Source organism: Desmodus rotundus, chromosome 5, assembly GCF_022682495.2.
Source record: "Desmodus rotundus isolate HL8 chromosome 5, HLdesRot8A.1, whole genome shotgun sequence".
NCBI lineage: Eukaryota > Metazoa > Chordata > Mammalia > Chiroptera > Phyllostomidae > Desmodus > Desmodus rotundus.
Window position 1 is genome coordinate 136483000 of NC_071391.1, and position 26687 is coordinate 136509686.

General features: G+C 35.8%; 1 protein-coding gene across 6 annotated transcripts in view; it reads right to left on the reverse strand.

Annotated features, from left to right (window-relative positions):
* Nucleotides 1-26687, reverse strand: part of USP34 (ubiquitin specific peptidase 34) — a 223184-nt gene that overhangs the window by 1240 nt on the left and 195257 nt on the right. For 4 of the 6 annotated variants that reach the window (XM_053925775.1, XM_053925776.2, XM_053925777.2 and 1 more), the window contains 14 exons: nucleotides 26173-26277; nucleotides 24946-25093; nucleotides 20099-20733; nucleotides 18196-18353; nucleotides 16501-16579; nucleotides 14843-14969; nucleotides 13861-13968; nucleotides 12566-12670; nucleotides 12323-12447; nucleotides 11207-11330; nucleotides 4252-4331; nucleotides 1937-2077; nucleotides 1687-1830; nucleotides 125-284 (listed from right to left, as the gene is read on the reverse strand). In XM_053925775.1, the coding sequence (XP_053781750.1) occupies nucleotides 125-284; nucleotides 1687-1830; nucleotides 1937-2077; nucleotides 4252-4331; nucleotides 11207-11330; nucleotides 12323-12447; nucleotides 12566-12670; nucleotides 13861-13968; nucleotides 14843-14969; nucleotides 16501-16579; nucleotides 18196-18353; nucleotides 20099-20733; nucleotides 24946-25093; nucleotides 26173-26277 (2239 nt within the window). Of the gene's footprint in view, nucleotides 1-124; nucleotides 285-1686; nucleotides 1831-1936; nucleotides 2078-4251; nucleotides 4332-11206; nucleotides 11331-12322; nucleotides 12448-12565; nucleotides 12671-13860; nucleotides 13969-14842; nucleotides 14970-16500; nucleotides 16580-18195; nucleotides 18354-20098; nucleotides 20734-24945; nucleotides 25094-26172; nucleotides 26278-26687 lie in introns of those variants that run through there. The other 2 variants (XM_053925778.2, XR_008427014.2) reach the window with 2 other exon arrangements.

Below are 26687 nucleotides of genomic sequence, written 5' to 3' on the forward strand. Positions count from 1 at the left end.
TTTCCTCTTCAGCATTTATAGTATTTTGGAGGCCCAAGTGAATACAAAGCCTACTGTACAGTCAGTTATACCAAGTGTATTCCCTCCTCCCACCCTGAAGGTAATACTAGTCCATAAAGCTAACCTTTAGTTTTTCTTTCTTTGGCTTCTTGCTCTTGGAGTGAGTTTCTCTGCTGCAGACAAGTCCTGCATTTACTTAAAAGCTCTTGCAGAGTTGGGATTAGAGCTGGATTTAATTGTTTGGGAGTGTGTACCGACAGGAGCAAAGCAAGTGCCCGTAGGTCCTACAAAAACCCAGACATGAACATTTCAAATTCTGTAGCCACATCTGACACACTTTGTTTACAGTTCAATGCACATATTTACCTTCCCAGGCATCTACCCTGATTTTTTTAAATCCTCACTCGAGGATATGTTTATTGATTTCAGAGAGAAACGGGGGGTGCGGGGGAGGGAAAGAGAGAGAGAGAGAGAGAAACATCCATGTGAGAAACAAACATCGATGAACTGTCTCCTGTATGTGCCCCGGCCAGGGATAGAACCTGTAACCTAGGTATGTGCCCTGACTGGGATCAAACCTGCAACCTTTTGGTGTACAGGACAACACTCCAACCAATTGAGCCACCCAGCCAGGGCCTAATAATTTATTGTGTGTGTTTTGAGAGAGAGAAACATTAACTTGTTTCACTTATTTATGCATTCATTGCTTGCTTCTTGTATGTGCTCTGACTGGGGACTGAATCCACAACCCTTGTGTATGGGGACAGCACTAACCAACTAAGCTACCTGGCCACAGCTTCTCTGGCTTTTTACAAGAATGAAACTAGAAAGCCAATGGTATGATACTGTATCTCATTGGTTCTAAGTCACTAATACCATTATTTTATGTACCACACCATTAAAATAAGTCAGACTGAAGACTCAAATAGTGTTTTCTGAAAAAGGGGGTGGGAGTAGGGAAAATCAATAATAGAATTCATGTAGGAACTTAAAAAACAAACCCTGAATGACCCATGAGAAATTCAGGCTTTATTAATCCAGAAATCAGTTTCTTAAATACGCTAATTTTGGGTAGATGTGGAAAACAAGCCTTGCTCACTCTTCTCTGTAATCTGTTCTGGCACCCAAGCCTTGTGTTACTGGAAGGCTACTGCTGGACAAATGCCAGCACGTATCTCCAGGTTCCACTATTCTATGACATGGCTATCCTGGGAGTCCACACAAGGCAACTTACTAATTTCCCAGTTTTGACTGGCTTTATAATAGGCAGATCATTAATCTGATTGTTTGGTTACTCACGAGCCATAGGCAGTAACAAAAACATCACAAGTAATTGTTTCAAAAAAAAAAAGTAAAGATAAAGGAAATGTCTTTTAATGGTCCTACTGCCATTGATGACATTAGCTCATGGCTTCTAATGCAGTAGAAGGTGTGTGCTATATACACAAAGGGCATAGTGAGCAAATTTTTAACAGGCGAAAGATTTATACGATCTGAAGAGAAACCAGAGTATAATGTGAGCAAATTTTTAAAAATTTAATTAGTTTCTTCATCATATTTGACTTCTAGAGTTTGAATAGTAAGTTAAAGCTATGATAATAATACCAAACTCATACTAAACCCAATTTTAGAGTTGGTTTAAGGAAAGTTCTGAAGTTTATGACTACTCCCTTCCACAGTTCTTACCCCATTTAATGAAGCACTTGCTTTGGACATTTCAATTCGATTGGTAAAATCAGATTGCAGGTTCTGATACTGATTTATCAAGTTTGTAATAAGGGTGCTGATCAAATTGGCACAGTTTGCTTCAGAAAACACTTGACCCTGAACCTGAAAAAAAGAGATAAAGAAAAAAATCTCCACAAGACTAACATAATGAAAACACAACCATTAACTAACTGGAGGTAACATACTGAGTTTTCAAAGTACAACATACCTTTAGAAGAAAATGAGTCATGAATGTGTAGACAATGTTGTTGTTTAGGAAAGTTCTTTCATCCATTAGGATACATTTAATATATTCTGCAAAAACAGGATCTTCACACAAAAGCTTGATGCAGTTTTTTGACAGAGCAGACTAAAGTGGGGAGAAGAAGTTCTGGTGGGTAAACACTAAAAACCTTAAACGCACTGCTTACCATGTACATCTGGAGTCTGTAAGTCCTACCAGAAAAGCCACCTTTATCTCAGTCTACTGAACTTTCAGTCACAGCAACCATCCCCCCCGCTCAATGAAATAGTAACTGGGACTACATGACTGAGAACTACAGGGGGAGACTTAGAAAAAGTCTGAATGGCAAAACCGAACAATCATTTTCTTTAAAAAAATGCAGCTTTAGTATCTACAATTAAGAGACTGGACAAACAGAATGTTTTTAGGGAACGAATTAATGGATAGTTAATAGGTAACCAAAGCACATGTAGAGAAAATTTTAAGAATTAAATTTATTCTCTAAAATGAGTTACAACCTTTACTGTATGATCTCATTAGCAGTAATTTGTTAAAATCTTCTCCCCTCATCATAGTGCAAAGGTAAGCAGCAAACTTCTTTTCCTAACTGCCTCACACAGAGAATTAGTGGGTCCAATATGTTGAAATTTTACTAAAATTTGGTTTTCCTGTTTTCAAATGGTCATGGCTCTTAAACACAAGTAGTATGTCTTTAAATAGATATATTCCCTAGATTACTTACATGAGTTTTAATAATAGATCATTGACATGGAAGACAAAACAGACTTTGAAAAATAGGACATCTAGATAATATGTACATTATATACTTAAATGTTTTATTACAGTAAGCAACTGTGTAAGTAAAATGCTCAAGATCACCCAAGAAATTAGGAGTTGAGAAGGACCAGGACCCAAGTCTTCAGATTGTTGGTGTCAGGAAAATATGCTTTATTCTACCAGTCATAGCCTCTGCCTACTGCCTGTGTTTCCTGCACAGGATGGCTGGCAGGGGCTTTGGAAGCCTTAGTTGGGTTGGTATGCTTTTGTTTTAAGGGAAGTGGGAGGGGCGGACGGTGAATTCTGTGGAAAATAAAGGGAGTAGTAGAGTGCAGAGCAATAGGGAAACAGTAGGTGGTGGCAGCGTACAGGAATACTCCTCACCCTCTAAAATAAAGCAACCACCCAAATCAAGAAGAAAGAAAAGATCAGCAACAGAGAGGGAAAAGGCAGAGATCTGCTTCAATTTACTGAATAGGCCACTCAGCTCAAAAATCAACCAGCAAGTCATATTCTGAATGTCTACTAAATATTAAATCATGTGATCAATGTATCTAGCCTTTCAAAGATTCCTACTACAGAAAAAAAAATGACATTTCTTCAGGAAACAGAGATGACTCAGATAAAGTCTCTACATTTGAGGAGCTCACAGTGTGGGACAAGGAGATAGAAATAACTACATTACCAAGTGACACATCCACTAGGAGAACATGCAGATCACTAATGGACCAGACTCAGTCAGATACTATCATGTGGGTAAATGTTTACGGCTAAGGAAGATTAATAAACTCATCTCTTTCTTTGGAAATGAGCAGATGCAATCAGACAGGAAAACAATAGTTTTTTTCAGGGTCTAAAAGAGTGGGGATCCTTTATGCCTGATCTAAGGAATGAGCCCAACCTTAGGACCAATCTAGTTTCTCCCCTCTCCCTGCCATTCTCCCTCCACAATTTGACAAGCATTATTTGGGTGCTCAATTTATTTTAAGGGGTTGGCTCTTAGATACCTAAGGTAGGAAGGGTATAGTGTTTCCTGTTCTCAATGAGACTGTTGAAAATAAAGTGTATCAGACTTGAAAAATTACTCTGAGGTAACAGGTAAGTAAGAGGTAAAAGGAGGACTGCTGAAATAGTTTCTGCTAGAGCTTTTGGAATGGTGGAGAGAAATAAGAGACAGATGGGGGCAGGACAGGGAGAGCAAGAAGTAGCCTATGTCTTCTTCCCCTAAGATCTCCATTTTGGATTTTTACAACTGTTGATATTGATGTATAAATGAGGAATTCGATAATAAACAGCTTATTTGAAACATCCTGTGATACAAATCTGCCAAAGTAAAAAATTTGAAAGGGCAACTAGATGCCCAATGTTTAATAGCTATTATTTCCATTAATCATATTTTACCTACCAGGATTCTAAAATAGCCCCAATGTCCAGCCAATTTTCAACCAATTGTTCCTAAAATTACTGACCACATGGGTCAGATAAGATTAAAGACTAAATCATCTAAAACTCATTTTCTTTACCTGAGTCTGGCATAGCTCAGTCCAAAGTTTGGGGAACAGTGCAAGATGAAGTGGCAAACCTTCATAGGCAACTAGGATACCTAATATTTGAAAAGAAATCAGAATAGGTTATAAATTACACTACTGAGGTATTAAACTGTAGGTACAATATAATAGCTATTTCTAGTTATAACTATGCATATTTTCTACGTTAGAAATATGTAAAGTACTGAAAGGGAAGAATTTACTCCAATGTTTTAACCAATTAAATAATTTAGAATGCAGTACACTTTGCATTTATTTATATCCTATACCTCATTCCCAGAAGGATCTGAGGCAACTTAAACAATTATGCTTTTTTAGTACTGGAGCTTTATTTGGAACAATTTAATAAAAGTTACTGCGAATTGGTTCCAAAGCTTTCTTGGATTAAGATACTATTAAGAGAATTTTCATCATGCAAGAGCTAGACTGCAAGGTGTGTGTGTGTGTGGTGGAGGGTGTGGGAGGGGAGTGTGCGCACGCATGTACTTTTATAAGGTCAAAAAGAGGATATGGAGAATTAGAGAACACGTTGTTACTTCCCCATTTACCTTACTTCTTTTAAAGACAGGGAGAATTATCTTCATGGTAGATTTAGGTCAACACTGCTGAGTCTAACAGCTTCTAGCCCCGTCCCCAGGATCTTTTGGATAGACCATACTTAGCTGTATGTCACCGTCCTATCTGGAACCTGTATTGTTTTAAACTTTCCACTTCTTCACTGTTCAGATGTCAAGTATGTCTTTAAGAAATTTGTTCCCCTACCCGCTGCCCTCCTACCTCTCAAAGCACAGAAATTGCAATACTACAGTCATAAGTCAATTTCCCATCCTCCATATTCCCAGCCCCAGGGAAAGTATAATGGTGGAGAAGGAGAAACACAAGAAAAGCTATCTCCTCCATTAAAAGAAATTATGAAAAATTATACCTGTAGTCAGCAAACTTTTCTGTATAGGGTCCAAACAGTAAATATTTTAGTATTTGTGGCCTTTTGATCTGTTACAACTACTCAACTCTGCAGAGGAAATGTGAAAGCAGTCATAGATGACACTAAATGAATGGGTGTGGCTATCTTTCAATAAAACTTTAAGAAGGTGTTATTTAAATCTCATATGTGGTTTTCATGTGTTATAAAATATTTAGTGATCTAGTTTTTTTAACTACCTAAAAAGTAAAAGCTCTCCTAAGCTTACAGGTAGCTCATTGGTTATATAAAAACAAGCAGCATGCAGGCTCCTATTTGCCAAAGTACGGTTAGACCAAGGATTTGAGAAAATTTTAAAAAGGGAAGTCAGATCAGTCACCCAGTTTAGTCATCCAAGGATGCCTAGACTCCCTTTTGTGGGTAAGCCTATTTGTTTTCCTGTCAAGATTAATCCCTTTGTAAAGATCCAAGTTAACTCCATCCTCTTTCTCCTTTACCCAATATACATAAGCAAACAAGGGCATGTCATCGAAACTGTTGGTCACTGCATAATTACCCACAGAAGTAGAGCAGGGGCTAGCACACTGGCCGACAGCTTGTTTTTTTGGCCATGTGAGCTAACACAAAAGTTTTTAAAGAATTGTAAAAACAAAACAAAAACAGCCAAACAATATGTGAAAGAGACTGTATACGGACTGCAAATCTAAAATATTTATTTAATACCCAGCCCTTTGCAGAAAGTTTGCCAATCCCTGAACTAGAGGCTGCCCTCATATGGAAAGCAAACTGTATAACTCAATTTACGTTTCTCTGGTCTTTATTCTTTTTTCACCAAATATTCCTTAAAGTGAAACAATTTTTATTTCTATCTTCTGTAACTACCAAAAAGCCAGCATTACCACAATAAACAAAGAATCCGATGGAGGCCTACTATAATCTAGATCACTCTCAAGTGATATTCTGATACAAATATCTTTGTAAGCAAAGAAGGAAATAAGCAAGTACTGGCATCTATTGTGCTAGGTATGTCAGATAACCACAGTTACTTTTTTCATCAATTTGGGAGGCATGATCCTCGTTTTTGCCCCCTTTTCTGGATGAGGAAATTATGCTCAGACAGATTATGTAACCTGCTCAGGTTCATCCCAAAAGCCAGTGAACTATACACTTGTGTCTACCTCAGATTTATCTGATTCTAAACCATGAGTTCGATGTAATAGTTATGTACTTTTGTAATACAGTAAGATCCATACATACTTATTAATATAAAACTATTTTCCCTGGACCATCTGTTACACCACACTCTGGAAAACACACCTACGGTGAGCTACAGACACCTCTTTCATAGTCCTACCTATTCCCTCTGAGAGGCACCTCCTCTGGAAGGAAGGCCATCCCTTCAGAGCAACAGTTTCCATTTCTTTCTAGCATTTTCAAAGAACACTGAGGATCAGACGCATCTTGGCTCTGTGACTCAGGGTAGAGGCCAATACCATCCTACTCCACACACTCCTCCTCCAATACCTTCTGGGAGTCTCACTGGGTGGAAAGCACAGGGAGACGCAATCACCACAGTTCTCAGGAACACATCTAAGCCTTGTATCAGTGAAATGGGATGGGCAGGCCTAAAACCCACTGGCTTCTGTACCACTTATCTTTCTTCATCCCCACTCATGAAGGACCTAATATACAATAAAAAAATTGCTGCAAACGTATCTTTTCTTCATTAGTAACATACTGCGGAAGTTGCTCAGTATGTTATTAAAAAAATCTTTTAAAAACTGCTTTTGTAGGTAAAACTGTAGTTCAGATGATTGCTATGGGGATAAAATATTTCTTATGTGTAGTTACTAGTTAGGGTTTCTCCCATCTGAACTGAGCTATGATTGTCTAGTCTTCTACAGGAGCATTTTTCATATTCAATCATTATCCACAGGAAGTGACAGCTTTAGCCTATGGATGAAAGGCCCACAACTAAGGCTGCAGTGTGAGACTGAATCATCATCTTAGCCTAAGACTGTCACACATTGATGCTTCTAATCCTTCTTGTTCTGGTATCATACCTACTAAGTAACCTACTGTCGTCTATTTAGCTTCCCATATAGGTTACTAGAAAAAAAAAAATCCTCTGGTCCTACCATAGACCATTCAGACACCTATGTTAGTTCTTTCTCTAAGTAAACTAACAAACTGGTATAACAGGTAGAATTATAAATATGTCTACTAAAGATAAAGCATGAATCAGGGCTATGCTTTTTATAATTTGAAATTTTAATATATTAACTTTTACAAACTAATTTTTTAAATTCTAGAGATTTGAAGATTGTGGATTTTCTAGGTACATCATAATGTTACTTGCAAGAAAATCTATTTTTTTTAAAAAAGAAAGAAGATCAATTTTTTATTTTGGTTATTAGTGAAAGCTTTCCAAAACAATATTAAATAGTAACGGTGAGGGATTTTAGTTTTGCTCTGAAAATGAAAATTACTTAAGTAAATGGTGAAATATAGGGATTTGTTATTAAGTTTAATTCTACTTGAGCATCGTGTTAATTCTGAATGAACTATATAGCACCTAAAGAAAATGGTATCAGAATTTGCAGTACTAGTTTTCTATATTACTTTATTTGTTTCCCAATACAAAACCAATGCATGATCATTACAAATAATGATCAAGAACATAAAGACACCCCATAATTTTATCTTTATACAATTAGAGATTAATCCTCTATGAATTTTTTTTCAATATACCGAGTGATTTTGTCCCTTTTAAAAAATGAATGTAGTCATATTGTGCAGTTTTCCAATTTTTTTTTTCATGTAAGCCACAGTCAATTCCTGTCTTTATATCTTAACAGTTAGATAAACTTTGGTTTACTTAACTAAGCTTCTATTAATGGACATTGGGTTGTTTCCAATTTTTACCTAGCCCAAACCAAGTGAACATAAAACACCCTGTGTATATTATTATACATGCTTTGAGTAGAGAGGGCAGATTTCTAGATCTGGTATTAGTGGATCAAAGAGCATGAACAATCTAAGTATATAATGCCAAACTGCCTCCCCAGACTGACTCATAGTATTGTAAGATTCTTCTTTCCCCAATCATGCATATTAAAAATATTTTAAAACTATCACATAGTTTTAATCATTATAGTTTACTTTTACTTAAGAAATGGACAAAAATAAACCCATATTTATTGTTTCTATACTTAAAAAATAAAAGGATAAACAATGAGTAAAAGTGGTAGGGGGCAGGTCTGGGATATGATGATGTGTATGTACCTTTTTAATAGTTTGAATTATGAACTCCATATATATTTAAAATAAAACTAAAAAATTACTGTACCTTTAGTAAGTATTTTAGAAATCAATAGTGCCAGTCCCTCTTCCTATTCTTTTTCCTAACTTTTCTAGCTAAACTCTGCTATTTTAAAATATCAAAATACTGTGGTTTCAGACACACTGTTATTTCACATGGCAGTCAGTAACTTTGTTCACCCGCCCCCCCCCCCGCCGAATTCTCTTCCCACTTCTGTCTCCCCTACCCCCACACCTGATGTCCTCACTTCAAAAGTACTTCCACCACCCGCCCTTTGTTTACTGTTTAGTACTTGAAACTCTGTCCCCTGCAATTCTAATCTACAGTTACTACATAATTCCTTTCTATCTCCTAACAACTTAAAATCTATTCAGTTACCCATATGAGAATTCCTACAAAGACTTTTCTTCAAAACTGGAAATGGCTCGCAATTCAGTATGGGTCTTGAGACAATCCCATCTACAGTCACAATATTCTGGACCATCTAACCTCAAGACTTAAATAATTAAAAACATAACCAATTTAAACTTACCCTTTCCTCTCCTTGTTGCCAAATACAATCTTCTGAAGAAATTATACAAATTACAACTCTCTGCTTCCCACTATAGTAATTAATGAGGGCTTTGCTTTTGCTCAAGCCCTTTCCTAGGGCCTCTCCCTGGAAATAAACACTTCAGCTGGAAGAAGGAGTTAACTTCAAAGTACCAAGACTTAAGCTCTCCATTTATAAAAAAAATAAGGAAAGCGATGTTTTTAGGTCTTTGTCTTACCTCATACCACTTTTCTGCCTTACCTAAGATATAATTATGAAAAATTTTTGTCCTGCTCAATTTGTGAAGGTTTTGGTCTCTATCTAGAGCCGTGCTATTCAATATAGTAGCCACTAGCCACTCTGGCTCTTTAAATTTAATTAAAATTAACTAAAATAAAAATTCAGGTCCTTAGTCACACTTCAAGTTATCAACACTCACACATGGCTAGTGGCTATCATATGATGGATGATGATACAGTTGGCGAATATTTCCATCCTCACAGAAAGGTCCATAAAATAGTGCGCATCTAGAGAACTAAACACCATGAGACAGCATCAACAGTGCTTCATGTTTATAAGAGTGACGAGAGCACAAAATATTATGAAAGCTGATGTAGCATATGTGGATGGTTAAGTGTGTTGCTCTTTTCTTCAGTCCTCCTTCTTTCCTCCGTGTTTAACTTCCATGAAACTGTGTATTTGTATTGATAAGGAAGACAGTTCCAAACAGGGTTGAACATTCCATTATTTGGTCAGAGCTGTTAAAGTAGCTAAAATAGCTCCTCACATAATTTTTGGTATAAACCATATGAACACAATTACCAAGAACTTTTCTTAAGATAAGCATCTTTTTATAAGCTTCCCTCCTTATTTGGAAGCAAGGTTGTGTTACCAGAACTCCTGGTTATTCTCTCACATCTGATCACTGCCACTGCTAGGTTTTAGCTTTTTAACCAAGTGCCACAACCCAACCGTGTAATCATTAAATGGCCAATCTGAGCATATCCTCACCCCTCCCATCACCCATGTTGGCACTTCAGCAGTGTGTGTGCATGTGTTTATCTCCAGCTAATGAGAACAGGTAGAAGGAGCAACCTTTCAAATCTGAGATGCTCTAATCACTTACCAATAAGATGGTTTTTCTGAAGAGGAATTATCCCTGAGAGCTATTACCACTTTCTTCTCCTTGGATAATAAAACCTAAGGTATGGTCACATCTTTTGCCCTACCTATAATGGATCAAAACCTTTTGGCACAGGAAGAGGTGATTGAGAAGGAGAACAAGGGGATTCCTAGGGTGTGGTAATATTCTATTTCTTGACCTTGGTGTTAAGTCCATGAGTATTTTATTTCCCATGCTCTGAAATAAAACTACAGAACACTGGAGAGGATCCTGGATCATCCCCACAGAAGTAAGACACACAGAGCCTGGGGACTCTGGAGGTCCTGAGATAGGGGACATCTGGAGGGGGCGGCTACACGTCTTCCAACGACTTATCAGCTAAATGAAAGTCACCCAAAGGGAGCATTCTATAATGGCTCTCACATACATGCTTGGAGAGACCATATTACTTATTAACTAATTCGAGTTTTCTTCCCCCTTCATAATTTACTGATGGTTTTGTTTTCTATTTCTCACATATTCCTTTGCAAATTTCCCTACTTACTCACCTCTCTATTTTAAAAGACTTACCTCCTAATTTACTCATATATGCACCTCTGCTTCACCCTAGCAAGCCCACTCAGCTTGCTCTTGGTGTTACCAAAGCACAGCTGGCACTATAGATCTCAACCTCAAGATCAGGGGTGGGGAAGTCCATCTAAGCCTGTCTCCCTAATCAGAGCAGTTTCTGTTTTTGGTTTTTAAATTCTGCTGGGCAGATGGAGGAGGACTTGGGCTTCTAGGTCCAAAAAGTGATCAGCCCTACTCCACACTCCCTTATAGGCCAGCTGAAACTCTGGGCAGAACTATTCAATGGAAACCAGTAAGTTGGTGTTTTCTTAATAAAAATAAAAATGTTCCCAAGATTAATATTTTTAAACATTCACTTTAAAAAATAAAAAAAGGATTGTCTCATTTTTTTTCCTCCCCTTCCTGAATGACTAGGGGCTTAAAATAATTCAGTGGAATTTACTGCTCATCTTTTATACTTACTCAGCTTAACTAATGTTTCAGTAAATTTTTCACAGTTGATTGCAACTCGGCATAATAGATGGATGAATTGATGATAAGAAAAGAAGTAGTCTAGCAGCATACGATCATAAACGTCATCTTTGCCCTGAAGGTTAAAGATGATAAAATGGTTGCACTTTAATTGTATAATAAATTAAAGAGCATATTTTGTGCAAATGTAATAAATTTAACTAAAAAGCTGATTAAATATTTAAATTCTATAAGAATCTAGTTTTAATTTCCAAGTTTCTAGTAATGTTATTAAGATCTTAATTGTCACAAGTTTATTTTCAGTGTGCAAATGCTGTCAATTAAAATTACCCATTATGTCTATATACTTTAATAAAGAAATTACTGTAAGAGTTTAAAATGTGACACTTTATTTAGCTCTACAGACATATAATCAAGAAGAATAAATTAAATCTGACTTTTGAAGTAGATTCCAAATTATTTCTGTAATGGCTACTACAGTGTTAATTATTTTAATAGTTTATCTTCTAAGAACTTAAGTATATTTAAGATACAAAGATAGTGGGCAAGGGAGAGTGTGAATGAAGTGGGGTGAAGAAAGATAAAGGGGGAAAATTCTTGAAACTAAAATAAATTATTCTGTACCTTCTCTCTATAGTTTAGAATTAGTATTATTTTAGAATAAGCATCAGAGGACAAAAATCAGACTCCAAATGATGATAAATCTATCAATTGTGACATAAGGCTTAGATCAAAGGATTATAATTAAAGGGCAGTAAAAGAAGTCTTTGATTATATGGCCAAATTTAAACAATAGTAAGTACCTAACTTGACTTTTCAGGTTTAGATATATGACCCAGTTATAATTTAGCCTAGTAACAAATACTAGTAAGGTTTTCTATTAGGGTATTTTTTGAGGGAAAAAAACTTACTACTTGTGCTTATTGTTGATTTTTCAAATATTAAACCAACATTTCAGAGCACCAAAAGGAAAAAGTCCAAATGAGTCTAATCTTTTTAGGATCCACAAAATGGTCACTTAAATCTAATATACTCATTACTGCCAGAAGGGAAATTTCAAATTACTGTATACTACAGAAACATGGTTTTCCTGGCATCCCAACATACCTTACTGGTTTCCACCATTGTGGGCAAGAGGCACATATTGAGTTCAGGGCGCGGAGGCCGAATATTGCTTTTCCCTCCTATTAGCTTGATATTTTCTCGACAAGGGAAATAAGGTCCAAGAGACACTAAGACATTAAAAGTGTACAATAAGAATAAATGGAAAAGTATAAAATCTCCAAGTTTCAGTGTGCAGAAAGATTAAATGCCAACCATATTCAAGTACTGGGCTAGATGAATACATACTTGGTATATTACTGTGATGGTAAGTACAATGGTTGTGTTGTAGAAATGGAACCAGAGTATGAAGAAAGTCATGGGGACTTAAAAGCACAAGTTCCTTGAGGACATCTGAAAATAAAAATATAATATGGGTATTAAAAAATTGGAGTACGTCTACCTATTATTGTCAAACTCACAGACCCTTTTGGAGTGACTATTTGCAGTGTAGCAGCTGGAAAGTTTTAATGAGTCTAAAACTGTTTTAGCTTCTGACACTGGGAGAAATTGTGTCTGATGCTCAATGAAATCAGAATCAGCAGAGTTTCCAACCACAATGCAGTCATTATTTAGAAACTAAAATTTAAAACTTTTTATTTGTATATTGTTTATCCAAGAAAAGCATCATGGAGAAGTATACTGAAGAAAACATTTAATGCACATTATGTGTCTTCATAAAATCAACCACAGAAACATATAAAGAAATCTAAAGTTCAAAGTTCTTCAGATCTAAAGGATAATCCTTAATCTACTTTTAGTGTTTCATGGTGCTAGCTGGACTGATTCTCATCCTCTAATCACATAGGTGTAATGCTCATGACACAGGCTACTGGTAGAGGTTCTGGCAATAGAGATTACTACTATGCGCCTCTCTCCTCTCCCCTCTCGCTGGAGAAGCGTAGTCCAATAATTCCACAGGTCAATGCCTGCAAAGACTGCCTACTCATACATGACAGCCAATTATTCATGCCATTTTGAGAAAGTCTCTAAAGATGACTTTACAGTGTCTTCTAAGGTAGTAAAAATTTCAATATAAATTTAAAATGAGGGGTCCTTTAACAGGCACAAATTATCCTTTTATCATAAATATGCCATCAATAAAAAGGTAGAATACTTAGGAGTCTGTGAACAGCTACTACAAAGTATCTTTAGGCAAAAGAACTCAAAGTGAAATAATCACTACAACCATTTACCATGTCAATTCTACTTTGTAAAATTTTCATGATTCTCCCTTGCCTACATAGGATCTGAAGATTTCAGAGCAGAAGATCTAGAGATAACCTAAGGTCAGGGGACCTAGATATACTAAGTGACCTGCCCATGATCACATAGGTAATTACTGGCATAATAAGAAATAAAACTCAATTTTCTTAGGACCTGTTGGCTAGTGCAAGTTACACATAAAAAGTACAAATGTTTTCTAAACCCTACAAACTAACATCGCATCTTACCAAACACCTCCCCAAAACAAAAAAACAAAAAACCTGGAAAAATGTTCTTTCACTGGGGTTTTACATAGGTATATTTTCTAAGTAACTTACCAATACAGGCATTTCTAAGTTCTGGAGGACTATAAGAATTAAGAAGAGTTAACAGTTTATGAGCAAATTCAATTCGCTCCTGCCACTGGATTAATGCTTGTTTTACATCTGCAATACAAAAGCATACGTAAATATACCATTTGAGATCAAACCTCTTCACAATTATTTTCTATGTAAACTAAAGAATACTAACACCAAGAAATTAAAATTAATCACAAACATCTTGAGTAAAAGCTGTGACTATTTTGATGAGATAGCTGTTACTGTTAAACCTACTACATTTCTTCACCCCCCCCCTTTCTTTCATTGATTCTAGCGAGAGGGGAAGGGAGGGTAAAAAGGTGAAAAACATGAAGCAAGAAACATCGATTGGTTGCCTCCTGCATGTGCTCTGACTGGGGATCAAACCTGCCCCTTAGCCATGTGCCTTGACCAGGAACCAAACCGGGGACCCTTTGGTCTGCAGGATGACACCCCATCAACTAAGCCATACTGGCCAATCCTGCTAGATTTCTTAAAGCACATATTTGAGTGATGAATATATTCTATTTTCCAGAAATTTATATGAAGTTCAGAGTTAACATTATCTTACAGGGACAAAAAGAGAGATTTTTATAGTTATTTCTCTCAAACTAAAAATCATCTAATCTAAGTCATGGAAGTTTCCAGTAGTCACAAAATACTCACAAAACATGAGTATTCATAAAATACTCATGTTATAACTGTGCTGGAAGTGTTTTCCAGTCTCCTAAATCTTGACACTTACAGCATGCTTGACTGTTTTTGGGGTAGGCATATAGAAAATAAACAAAAGCATTATATCGGGAGGTCATGATAAGCATTTCCCCATGATTAGCTGGCATCAGCCCCAACTTCTGTACACAAACTGGAGATAAAAATGAATTCTCTGAAGCATGCATTTTAAATGCCTTATTTTGCTCTTTAATAACTGAACTAACAACAAGAATAGAAATGGCCAAACCTTTTCTCTGAAGATATGGGCGTGTAGACTTCAATACCGAAAGGAATATTGACAGAAGTTCTACTAAGTCTCCAGTCACGTGGCAAGCTGTGGCTTCATGATACATCATGTGCAGTGTGTTGAAAGACTACAAATGATTCAAAAGAATGGAAAACTTCATTTCATGTTTACTTTATCAAGCTACAAAACTGTAGCACTCATCCTCCGGATAGATGTTTTCAGACTCAGACTATGCATATGTATATGAACACAAAGCAAATCTATTTGCTTTTAATCCAGGTCAGATTTTCCCATTCAGCTCTTTTTAATATAAACAAGTTCTCACACTTCAGAGCTCTGATATTTTGTGCATACATTTTAGTCTGAAGGAGTATCTGTTTAATCAGAGTTTTCTTCTTTTTGTTACTATTTGTTCTAAGACTGCAAGACTGACGCTTATAAGGCAGCAGAAACAACTGGAAGATTGGGAAGAATAGGAACTGTTTCAACTAACATTTCAAGGCTTCTGAAGATAGAAAATGGTGACATGGCTGTCAGCCACACTCAAAATAGTAGGTCTGAAAGAGGCAAAAAGCTAAAAAACATAGGAATTTCTTTAATCATAATGGCTCATTAAGTCTATTTTCTTTAACTATATTAAACTTAACTAAACCCTTAGGTTTTTTCCTATTTCATTTTACATCAAAGCATCTTTTTTCTAATCCTCTTGAATCAGTTCCCCATAGCCTATATACTATTCAGAATTTAAAGTTCAACATTCATAACCTAGAATCTGTGGCGGTACTTGGGTGACATTTAACCTGTAAGTTGTGAAGACAGGACCCATGTCTGCCTTGTTCACTGCTATACCCCCAGTGCCTAGTACAGTGCCTGGCAGAGTAGACATTCAAACATCTGTTAAGTGAAAGAATTAAATTCTCACTACTCCTCTTCATATACCTTTTGTTTTATCTAAAGAGAAAGAACTGGTATTTCTCAAATACAACCAATATTTTCTTGTCTCTGTGCCTATTAAATCATTTATCTAAATGCTCTCCCACTTATTGCAAGTTCAAATTTTTTAAAGTTCAAATATGTTGTATTCCTGTTCTACCACACCATTAACTGAAAAAACTCCCTACCTCTTAATCTCATGATATCCTTTGTATGTACTCTTTCATTTATCTCCATTAGTAGACAAAAGGTTACAATGCACCTCTGTGGCCTTAAAATCATCTCATAGTGTGGATGTTCAAGAATTATGGGAATAATGAATGGCTGATTTTAACCACCTGAAACAGTCTCACGGGCTTTCTCTAATGACGCTAATATCAGTCTCTGTAATGTTATCAAATAAGTGAGCTCTTGAAAACTGTGTTCTTGATTAAATCATGTGAATTTCTTCTGTTTCTATCCTTACAAACAAAATGAATAAAACTAGCGTATTTTAAGTGGTTGTTCTAAATACAAAATGATGGGGAAAGTATGGAATTACTATGAAAAAAGAAAACAGCACCCTAAAAACTGTGATCTAATTATTCTTTGAATATAGATTAGCATTTACTGCTCTGTATAATTAAAATTGAGATACCTCTGAAGTCTACAATAAACTCTAGCCACAAAACAAGAAGTCTTGGTGAGAAAATTAAAATGAAATACATCTACAATAAAATATTTACCTCAGTCATCAGGATCAACCCTCGATTAAATACAACAAGAAGTCTGTCTTCATCAGATTCTAATAGTATTCTGAAGGCACTAGAAAAAATACATAAAGTCTAATTTGAGAACTCTAAATCAGAACAGAATACTTTGCTGACATTAAAAAAAAAAACAACCCACAACCCTGAAGTACAATATATTGTCATTTAGGCTCTCTATTTTCCTACCTACAGAAAAGAGACTACTACAACTATTTCTTATAAATGCAATAAAAGGAGATAATATTAAATAAGAAAACTTAAGGAAAAGTTATGTCTAATAGTATATAGTTAACTCCACAATGGCGGGAGAGGTACAATAGGAATATTTCGGAAGTTTCAGTATAAAAGATTTTTTCAGCCCTGGCTGGTGTGACTCAAGGATTGAGTGCTGGCCTGCAAACCAAAGGGTTGCTGGTTTGATTCCCAATCGGGGCACATGCCTGGGTTGCAGGTCAGGTGGGGGGCACATAAGAGGCAACCACACATTGATTTTTCTCTCCCTCTCTTTCTCCTCTCTGTAAAAATAAATAAGATCTTAAAAAGAGAGAGAAAGAAATGTGTGCCTAATAAAGGGTATCACCTCCAATTATTAGACATAATATTGGGTTGGCCAAAAGTTCATCTGGTTTTTTCTGTACAATGGCTCTAGTAGCATTTAGTTGCCTTTAACTTCCTTCAAAACAATTTTGTTAGACTGTACTGTAACAGCTGTCATATCAGCATATATTTTTTAAAAATTAAGCAAAATTGGTGAGTTTTTTGTGTAGCCATTTTAATAATGAAGATGGGAGAAAAATCCCCAACATTTTCAGCATATTATGTTTTATTATTTCAAGAAATGTAAAAACAACTGAAACGTAAAAAAAAAAATTTGTGCAGTATATGGAGAAGGTGCTGTGACTGATCAAACGTGTCAAAGTGGTTTACAAAGTTTCATGCTGGGGATTTATCACTGGATGATGCTCGGCTGGGTGGACCAGCTGAAGTTGATAGTGATCATATATAAGCATTAATTGAGAACAGTTAACATTATACCGTGTGGGAGAAAGCCAACATACTCAAAATATCCAAATCAATAAAGTTACTGATAAAAATAAAAATGTGTCTTTTATTTTATGGAAAAAATCATATGGACTTTTCGGCCAACCCAATATATAGAAGCATTTCAAGAAATTAACCTGGATTTTAATTTGCTCAGAACTTTAGATCATGATTTGTTACTTTGCCCTAGTTCCTATAGTTATAAAATATAGATAGACCCAGGCTACATGGAATGAAAAACATATTAACAGTGACTTATCCAAAGATGAAGAAAGCTGTTTCTGGAGGCCTCTAGAAGTGAACTTTTCAAGCATAAATTTGGATCACTGCCATACAGAAAAGGACTGCCAAGCTTTAGGTAGATTATACATGTATAGTAAGGTTTCTTCCAATTCTAAGATTCTATAATTCTGATAAAACACAAACAATTCAAAACCAAACAAAAACAAACCCTGTTTAAAAGTAGCTTAACTTTCAAAATATAAATTCTTTCAAGGTGACTAAATGCACAAATGCTTTCCCAATAACCTTAGAGAATTGGTAACTTTCAGTTACAAATAATTTAAATTACATGTCCCCTCACTTGGAAAAACAAAATAAACAAAAAAACACCACAAAACAGCTTTTTACCTTATTAAAGTAGTCCAGCAGGAGCGGCCATCTAAGCAACGTAAGTAACAACTTATGGTTGTTTTCTTAAACTGTTTAATATCTTCTAATTCTTCATCTCTCATATCTGGCCTCTGAGCTATAAATAGCTGCATCAGGTTAAACAGTTCTTCCACTGCCTAAAAAAAAGGGGAAATGAGTATTTTGGTGATCTTTTAACACCCTACAACATTTTAGAATGTCTGCTTCTCATTCTGAATGTTATGCTCATTAGACAGCTCTTAAAATTAAACAAATAAGCTAGATTATACTACCATTCAAGAATGGTTATAAAATTAGCAACAAATTCTATTTTTAAAATTTCATATGTAATTCACTGAAAGAAAATCTCAAAATGGAATTTTAGGAAGATTAAAAACTACAAGTTAATAAAGTTCATTTTTAGTCTTAATGCTATTTAAAGACTAAGTTTTCTAACTTCCACTGTGAATCCAGAAATATGATACAAGAATCCTTTGTCCCCTTTTCTTTAATAAATGAGAAATCATTATTTGTCACAAAAATTTTACGCTCCTCAATTAAGACTACTTCTGAGAAAACCCTTTGGTGCCAACATTTGAAATTATCTTTCTTGATTGATTGATAGTCAGTTTGTGTTACCTGCCAAAAACTGATTTAAGCACCGTTTTTATTAAAATCTCTAACAGATAATTTCTACCATAAAAGCTGTTATATTTCATTGACGTTAAGGGCAAGAAAGAACACTAAGGAATAGTTGCACTCACCAGCACTCTTCAAAGGTATATTTAACTATGGACATGTTTAGTAATTAAATTAAATATTATTTATGTGAATGTGATAGGAACAAATACATTGACCCTTAATATTATAAATCCTGGTCTGACTCCTAAGTCAGGCAGACTCTCTCATTCTCTTCATTCTGTACTCTTATAGCCTTGGTTTGGAATACAGTCACACTCCTTTTCTTTATTATAGGCATTCTAACTTTCTTCACTGGAAAGTGGATTATACTTTCAGGGTAAGAAATTCTAAACAGTTCACTACGTTACATCTAAAGAGCAGTAAGGTCCTTTTTTCTTTTTTAACAGGAATTGTACAGTACACAATTCAAGGATATCAATCCTTATAATACCCTTTACTATATTCTTTTGATTGAGCTGTTGAATGTCTTGAAAAAGCTCTTCCTACTCCCCACTCCTACCATCCCCTATTTAGCAAACAATTTCTCATATTAGAAATTTGTGGTCTGTGGGTTCAGAACAGCTTTAAAGAGTTCTGCGCTCTCCTTCTAACCCCTTACTCTCTTGCTCTAATTTTCTATTAACAACAGAGAGGAAGAGATGACAGTGAAAAGAAATATCCAGCCTTACATGGAGGGGAGAAAATTTAATATGAAACCTACAAATAGTCTGCAGAGAAAAAAAGATCAGATTTGGACTGCATATACTTGATTTCATTCAGTTGAATGTAGTGTGAGAAAAAAATACTAGGGAATACCACAGCAAAGATAAAAACACTGTCCAGCTCACAACTTAGCATAACATATAGATCTTGGTATTATCTAAATAGTAAGTACTCACTTCCTTAAAACTACCACAAAGCTGACTTTTTTCATTAGATACACATGAAAGACACATTTACAAAACCATACACTAAAATAGGTAGGTTCCATTACAGAGAAAATTTCAACATAAACCTAAGAAAAGCTATCCATATACTTATAAATTTTACAACCATATAGCATTTTATGCGTGTTCAAGAAAACAAATACACATTAAATCTTTAAGAAAGAATAAAGCTGGACTGTATTCCCATATTTTGTCATCACTTTGCACAAGGGAAAAAACAGGTATTTCTAATCAATTTGAGGATAAAGATACTAAGATTTATCAATTTTACTCACTCCAGGGTATTGGCTGGCATGTGGTGTGAGATTCTTAAAGGCCCACTGGATATTCTGGTGAGAAGCTAGTTGTCGTGTAAATGCAGGAGACTGCTCACAGCAGAGCCTCAGAATGCCGTAGTAGGCAGGCAGCATCCCACGGTTAAAAAGCACCACATCCTGATCATCATGGTCAGCAAGGATGTAATTGAAGGCAATGTTCTTGGTTACCACTGGGTTCTGAACAATAAGGCGGATATTCTCTGGACAGTCAGCACACACATTGTACCAAAATGAAAGCAAAGCCTGTTTATTGTGATTTGTAGCTATTGCTGGCTCAGAAAGTTTAGGCTGGAAAAGGTTCCACAAATCCATGAAATATGTGGAAAACATCAGCTTCTCAGTTTTGGAAATTAAACAGTAAGTCATAAAGCTAAAATAGGGCACTAGCTTTGTAGTGCCATGAACAGCAGCATCAACATAAAGTTTGGCTCTTGAGAGCAAACCAAGGAGCACGTTGTAGACCTGATGTAGGACTACTGTTGTGTCTGGACTGAGTGGAAGGTCACGGGTTGGGATGTGCAAAGACCGTGTTGACCGGAACATCTGGCGGAATGAATTGCTTGGTATAAGGGACACCAGAAGATATGCTGCAGCTATAAAATGTAAAACAAAACTGTCAGATAGATTCTTACAAGATATAAAATAGACTGAAGAGCAGTCATTAAACACAAAGCCACTCTTTCCTTTAAAAATGAAAATGAATAAAATTTAAGGGATATGAACACCTCTTTTAATAGCTTTCTGCTCTACTATTAGCCCCACAAAAAGATCCCAAGGAATGATGAAAACAGACATCTTCCATTCTGTCACTGTTATTTTTTAAGTGGACATAACAATAGCATTAACAGAAACAGCTTTAAACCTCTTTTGTTTAGCTTTCCCAAGATGTAGAGTTTTCCCATTTATCATTTTATTTCTTCTTAGGAAACAATATGGTTTAACAGGGAGAACACAGTATTTGGAGCCATGATTATTTTGTAATAATTTACAGATCATAGTAAAATTTATTCACATTATAAAGACAGAATGAGATCTATCTAAAAATTCTTTGTAATATATAAAACTATATATATGCCAATTATAGAACATTAGCTTTGGAAAATCTTTAAAAGTCTTCTAGGCTAACCTTGCACACAAAGAATCTCTCTTTCAACATACCTGAAAAATCTTATTAATTCTATGCTATAATTCTGAGAGGTCAATGACTCATTAATCGAATCTATAAAAAGCAGTTAACTATGAGCAAGGCACTGAGCTAAATACTTTATAAATATTATCTCATTTAATCCTCACAATCATCCTGGAGGCAGGTGATATTACAGTGGAATATCTGAATTTCGGAGAAGCAAAGAGTAAGGTCACACAGATGAAGAGGTAGAGCTCACATTCAGCCTTGGGAGATGATGATGATGACAATGATAATAATGGTAAAACAGTAACAAGAATTGCTAACATTTATTGAATGTTTACTATTTAACATCATAATATTATATACAATAGTAGGCGCTACTTTTATTTACCCTTACTCTCCCTCAGACTTAAAACAGTAAGACCACCCCATATCACAGAGCTAGTGGCACAACTGGAATTCAAACCCAGGTGGTCAACCTCATGAGCTATGGCCTCCAAGGTCTTAGTTTAACTCTTTAATACATCTACTAATTATATATCCCACTATTCTACCTATAATTTGATAATTTCCACTGTACTACAAAGCAAATAAAGTCAAGTGTTTCTAAAATTAATTGTAATCTGCCCTGGCTGGTATGGCTCAATGGATTGAGGACCAGACTGTGAACTAAAGGATTGCCGGTTCGATTACCAGTCAAGGGCCCATGTCTGGGTTGTGGGCCAGGCCCCCAGTAGGGTGCCCATGAGAAGCAACCACACACTGATGTTTCTCTCCCTCTTGTTCTCTCTTCCTTCCCCTCTCTCTGAAAATAAATAAAATCTTTTTTAAAAAATTGTAATCTATTTTACAGATTATAAATCAAACTTTATTTCTGCATAATACTGTATTTCTATTTATTTCTTCACCTATATATTGCTCTGGTAGTCTATTCCTGGATGGCTCAATTTAATATGTCTCAAATATAAAAAGTTGACATGTAGGTACCATCCTGATCAATTTTTGTGTAACATTGCAATTGAGAAAAGTCTTTCATGATTAAAAAAAAATTTATTCGGTTGAACTTAGAGCAAATCTACTTCCACTTCTATATGGCAACTCTTAAAATACATAAAGACACCTATCAGGTCACAATTTGTCTTTAGAAACATTCTCAGTAATTCCTTAAAGTTATTTTGTAAGATTTAAAAGTTCTCGTCCTGGCTGGTGTGGCTCAGTAGATTGAGTGCTGGCCTGCGAACCAAAGGGTCACCAGTTCAATTCCTAGTCAGGGCATATGCCTGGGTTGCAGGCCCAGGTCCCTTGTTGGGGGCGTATGAGAAGCAACCACACATTGATGTTTCTCTCTCTTTCTCCCTCCCTTCCCCTCTCTCTAAAAATAAATAAATCTATTTTAAAAAAAGTTCTCTGTGGTTTTTCTTCTATACTGCTATCATAATTATTATTCTAAGTTATATTCATTCTATTTAAGTATTTGGGTCCCTTTTTCAAGTTACATTTTTTCAAAAACACTTTTTTGACATTACTGTAGTCTCTACTATAATAATTTTAAAATGATGTTAATAACAACTTATTTCCTAACTGAACATCCAGCTTTAAATTTTTCACAACTATAAATAATGTGGTTGGGTACCCATATATTGGACGACTTACTTATACTGGAATCCCTGAAACAATATTACTGAGTGAAAATGGGCAAAGAGATTTGAAGGATTTAGTTACATACTGCTCAATTGCCTTTCATAAGGGTAATATTAACTTACAGTGTCATTGCAGTGTGTAAGAATGACATTTCCAGAGCGCTGTTAGAAATACTAGGTGTAATGGCTAGCTAAAAAACTTTTCTGGGTGGCAGAGGGGCTCAGCAGAGGTTTTTGTTTTATGTTCAGAAACATGAATGCCAACTGACATATTGTGTCAGCTCTTACAAATATCCCATTTCTATGGGGTTAACTAAATTGGCAGGAAAAACAAGCCTGTAAACAAAGTACCAATGCCAATCCATGTGTACCCACCATTGAAAGGTGTTTTTCCCAAATCTCTTATTTTAGAATAGTTAAAAGAGACAGTTCCCTTACCCCCCCCCCCATCTCCCCATTTCCTCAACTGTTAATAGCTATTATTACTAAGGTGCATTTGTTGTGACTATGGAACTAACACTGGCACATTAACTATTAACTAAACTTTACACTTTAGATTTCAATAGCTTTGCCCTAATTATTTTTTTTTTAGGTTCTAGGATACATTACATTTAGTTATTATGTCTCCTTAAGCTCCTTGCAGCTATGATAATTTCTCTGACTTTCCTTGCATTTGGTGACCCTGACAGTTTGGGGGTCAGGTATTTTTGTAGACTGTCCTTCAAATTGGGTTTGTTTGATATTTATCATAGTTAGACTCAGGTTATGGGTTTTTGGGAGGAAGACCACACAGGTCCAGTGCCCTTTGCATTACATTGTATCAAGGGATACATGCTGTAAACATGACTCTTCCGTGATGATTTAACCTCAATCACCTGGCTGAGTTAATGTTTGTCAAGTTTCTTAAAGTTATTTCCCCCATACTCTACTTTTTTGAAAGCAAGGCACTAAGTGTACACCAAAGGGGTGGGAAATTAGACCTCCTTGGGGCAAACAAATTATTTAAAATTTTTCTGTATGGGAGAGCTGTCTCTTCTCCATTTATTTACTTAATCCTTTATTTACATCAGTATGAAGACTCAGGAATATTTATTTTACACTTTGGGTTACAATCCAGCACTGTTATTTCTTTACTCAAATTGTTCCAGCTTTGGCCACTGGGAGGTCTTTCAGGATGGTTCTAAGTCCCATTGATATACCCCTATCACTCTGGTTTTCAAGCACCTCTTTACTTTCTGGTTCTACAAGATGTTAATCAACCATTTCTCCAAGGGGCTGTGATTTGTTTCATTGAAAAATGGTGCTTAGAAAGAGATCTGGGTATTTGATGTGCTTGTTGCTACTGGAGTGTCATTGATTCTAGGCTCTCTTAGTAGATAGCTAGTAAATATGATTTTAATGATTACAAACATTTAAAATATTAACTACTTTGATTTTTATTTCTTTGACTACTATCAAGAGAGGGCATATTCTATGTTTATTTACAAGCAATTTTCTATTCTGTAAAGTATCTCTATTTTCTATTTGTCCATCTATCTTCCAGTATCTTTGGTTTATTCTCCTCCGGCATGTGTATAATAAAGATGTTTTTCATTTAATGCCCACAATTTCAGTAAATATTTTCTCTCAACTTGTTTTGGTAGCCCTGGCAGTTTGGGGTCAGATCAAGTAGATATTACTACTTTACTCTTGGCTTTTTCATGTTTTTTAAGAGAATTTCCTGACCTTTCACTTCCTTTACAATATCCTAATCATGCTTTGTCACTCTATCAAGCAAGGAAAAAATGGCTGTGGTGGTGATATTGCCCAAGAAAGGGCATACTTTTCTATTCTTAAAAAACCAAAAACACTATACATATTTGTAAAACATTGGTATGGGTTTCCAAATACTAATATAACTTTGGCTTTTAAAAACAGTATCTCTAAGAGCATCTGAATTATACAACAATAGGCACACTATAGTCACCTTAAAAATAAAACAAAGAAACAAAACTTGGACAACAAACAGTTTGTTAAATTTTGAATATCTGACTTACAGGTCCTGACTCTGGGATAATTGTGAGCCAAAAGAAATCGCTCAACCCAGTTTTCCATATTCTGTAGGACCCAGCTGTGCGCCAGTTTATTTCGGGGTGTCTGCACTGCCAACCAATCCAGACACTGAGAAGGATTGTATTCAATTACCTACAAATAAAACAGACAAGAACAGATTATAAGGCCAATTGAATGAGCAGTTACTTTTTAACTTACTTTTGGTATATGCCATTAAACATTTAAAAGTCAAAATAGTTCTTCTGAAAACTAGAGCCAAAAAAAGGTCCAACCATGATTTTTCCCATTTCTAAAGCTAGTTACTTTTATCAACAGGAAATGTTCAGAAATGTCTGTCATTAGTTTACAAAATAAAATTAATATAACTAAGGACTCTAATATAAGACCAGTAAGAGAAGTCAATGACTTTTAGGTCTAAGTTTGCAAATTAATTTAAAAGTACTTTTAATTCTTTAAAGTTTCTCATCTTTACTTTCATTATTGTTTGCCCAATCTCTTACTATAAGTGAGGATGAAAATCAGTTCACTGCACTGCTGGGGAGATTTTTTTTTCATGGGAAAATGGAATCTTAGGAATCTAGAGTAAGGATTGGAAAACCGTAACTTGCGGGCCAAATTCAGTGGTTGCCTGTTTTTAGGATTTACTGGAACACAGCCATATCTAGTCATGTATGTACTGCTCATGGGTGGTTTTATGCTAAAACAGAAGCTAAATGGTTTCAACAGAGCCTAAAGTACTTACTTACTATCTGGCCAGGTAGAGAAAAAGTTTATTGATCCCTGTCTAGCAAATGGGCTTTTCCAACACTAAGGAGAAATTTTATGACCTTAGCAGTAACTGTGGAGGAAAGGGAGTGGCTGGCGCTTTCTCTACCATTTCTACCAACTGCTGAGAACACTTCGTTTGTATTTCTAGGGCTTCTACCACTCTATATAATTCTTTTCTGATGGTAGGGAAATGAGAACCTTGGATTGGCTGAAGGCTGTTCATGAATCTAGGAAAAAGTCTTTAAAAATCTGGGAGACTAGACAAAATCTCTTTTTGCCCCCAGACCTTCTGACTAAAGAATCTTTCCTTTCCTTGACTGGTAACTTACTAAACCCATTCTGGGTTGCTCAAGTAAGAAGAAACTGGTATTTAATATGGTGACTGTATTTGACAAATAAAATCCTCAAAAAATAAATACTGAAACATCTCCTGCAAAACTTACCTCCCATATCCTCTGCAGAATGTAAGATGCAAAGGGAGGCATTCCTGGAGGTCCACCAGCAAACTCCATTAGCATAGTCAACAATTTAAAGAAAGGATTGGCTGCCTGTAAGAGACATACAAGAATGTGTATTTAAATATATTTGAACCCATCTCTATCAGCAGAAAAACACATGTAAGTCTTGCATACACACATTTAAATTTGTTGCATTATGTTTGCAGAGCTCAGTACTCCTGCATATGAACTTAAAAAAGCAAGATCAGGCCCTGGCCAGTGTGGCTCAGCTGGTTGGAGCATCGTCCTATAACTGAAAGGGCATGGGTTTGATTCCCAGTCAGGGCACATACCTGGGTTGCAGGTTCAGTGCCTGGTAGGGACATGTGTGAGAGGCAACCAATTGATGTTTTTCTCTCACATTGATGTTTCTCTCTCTCTCCCCCTCCCTCCCTTGCCTTCTCTCTCTAAAATCAGTAAGCATGTCCTTAGGTGAGGATAAAAAAAAGAAAAAGAAAAAG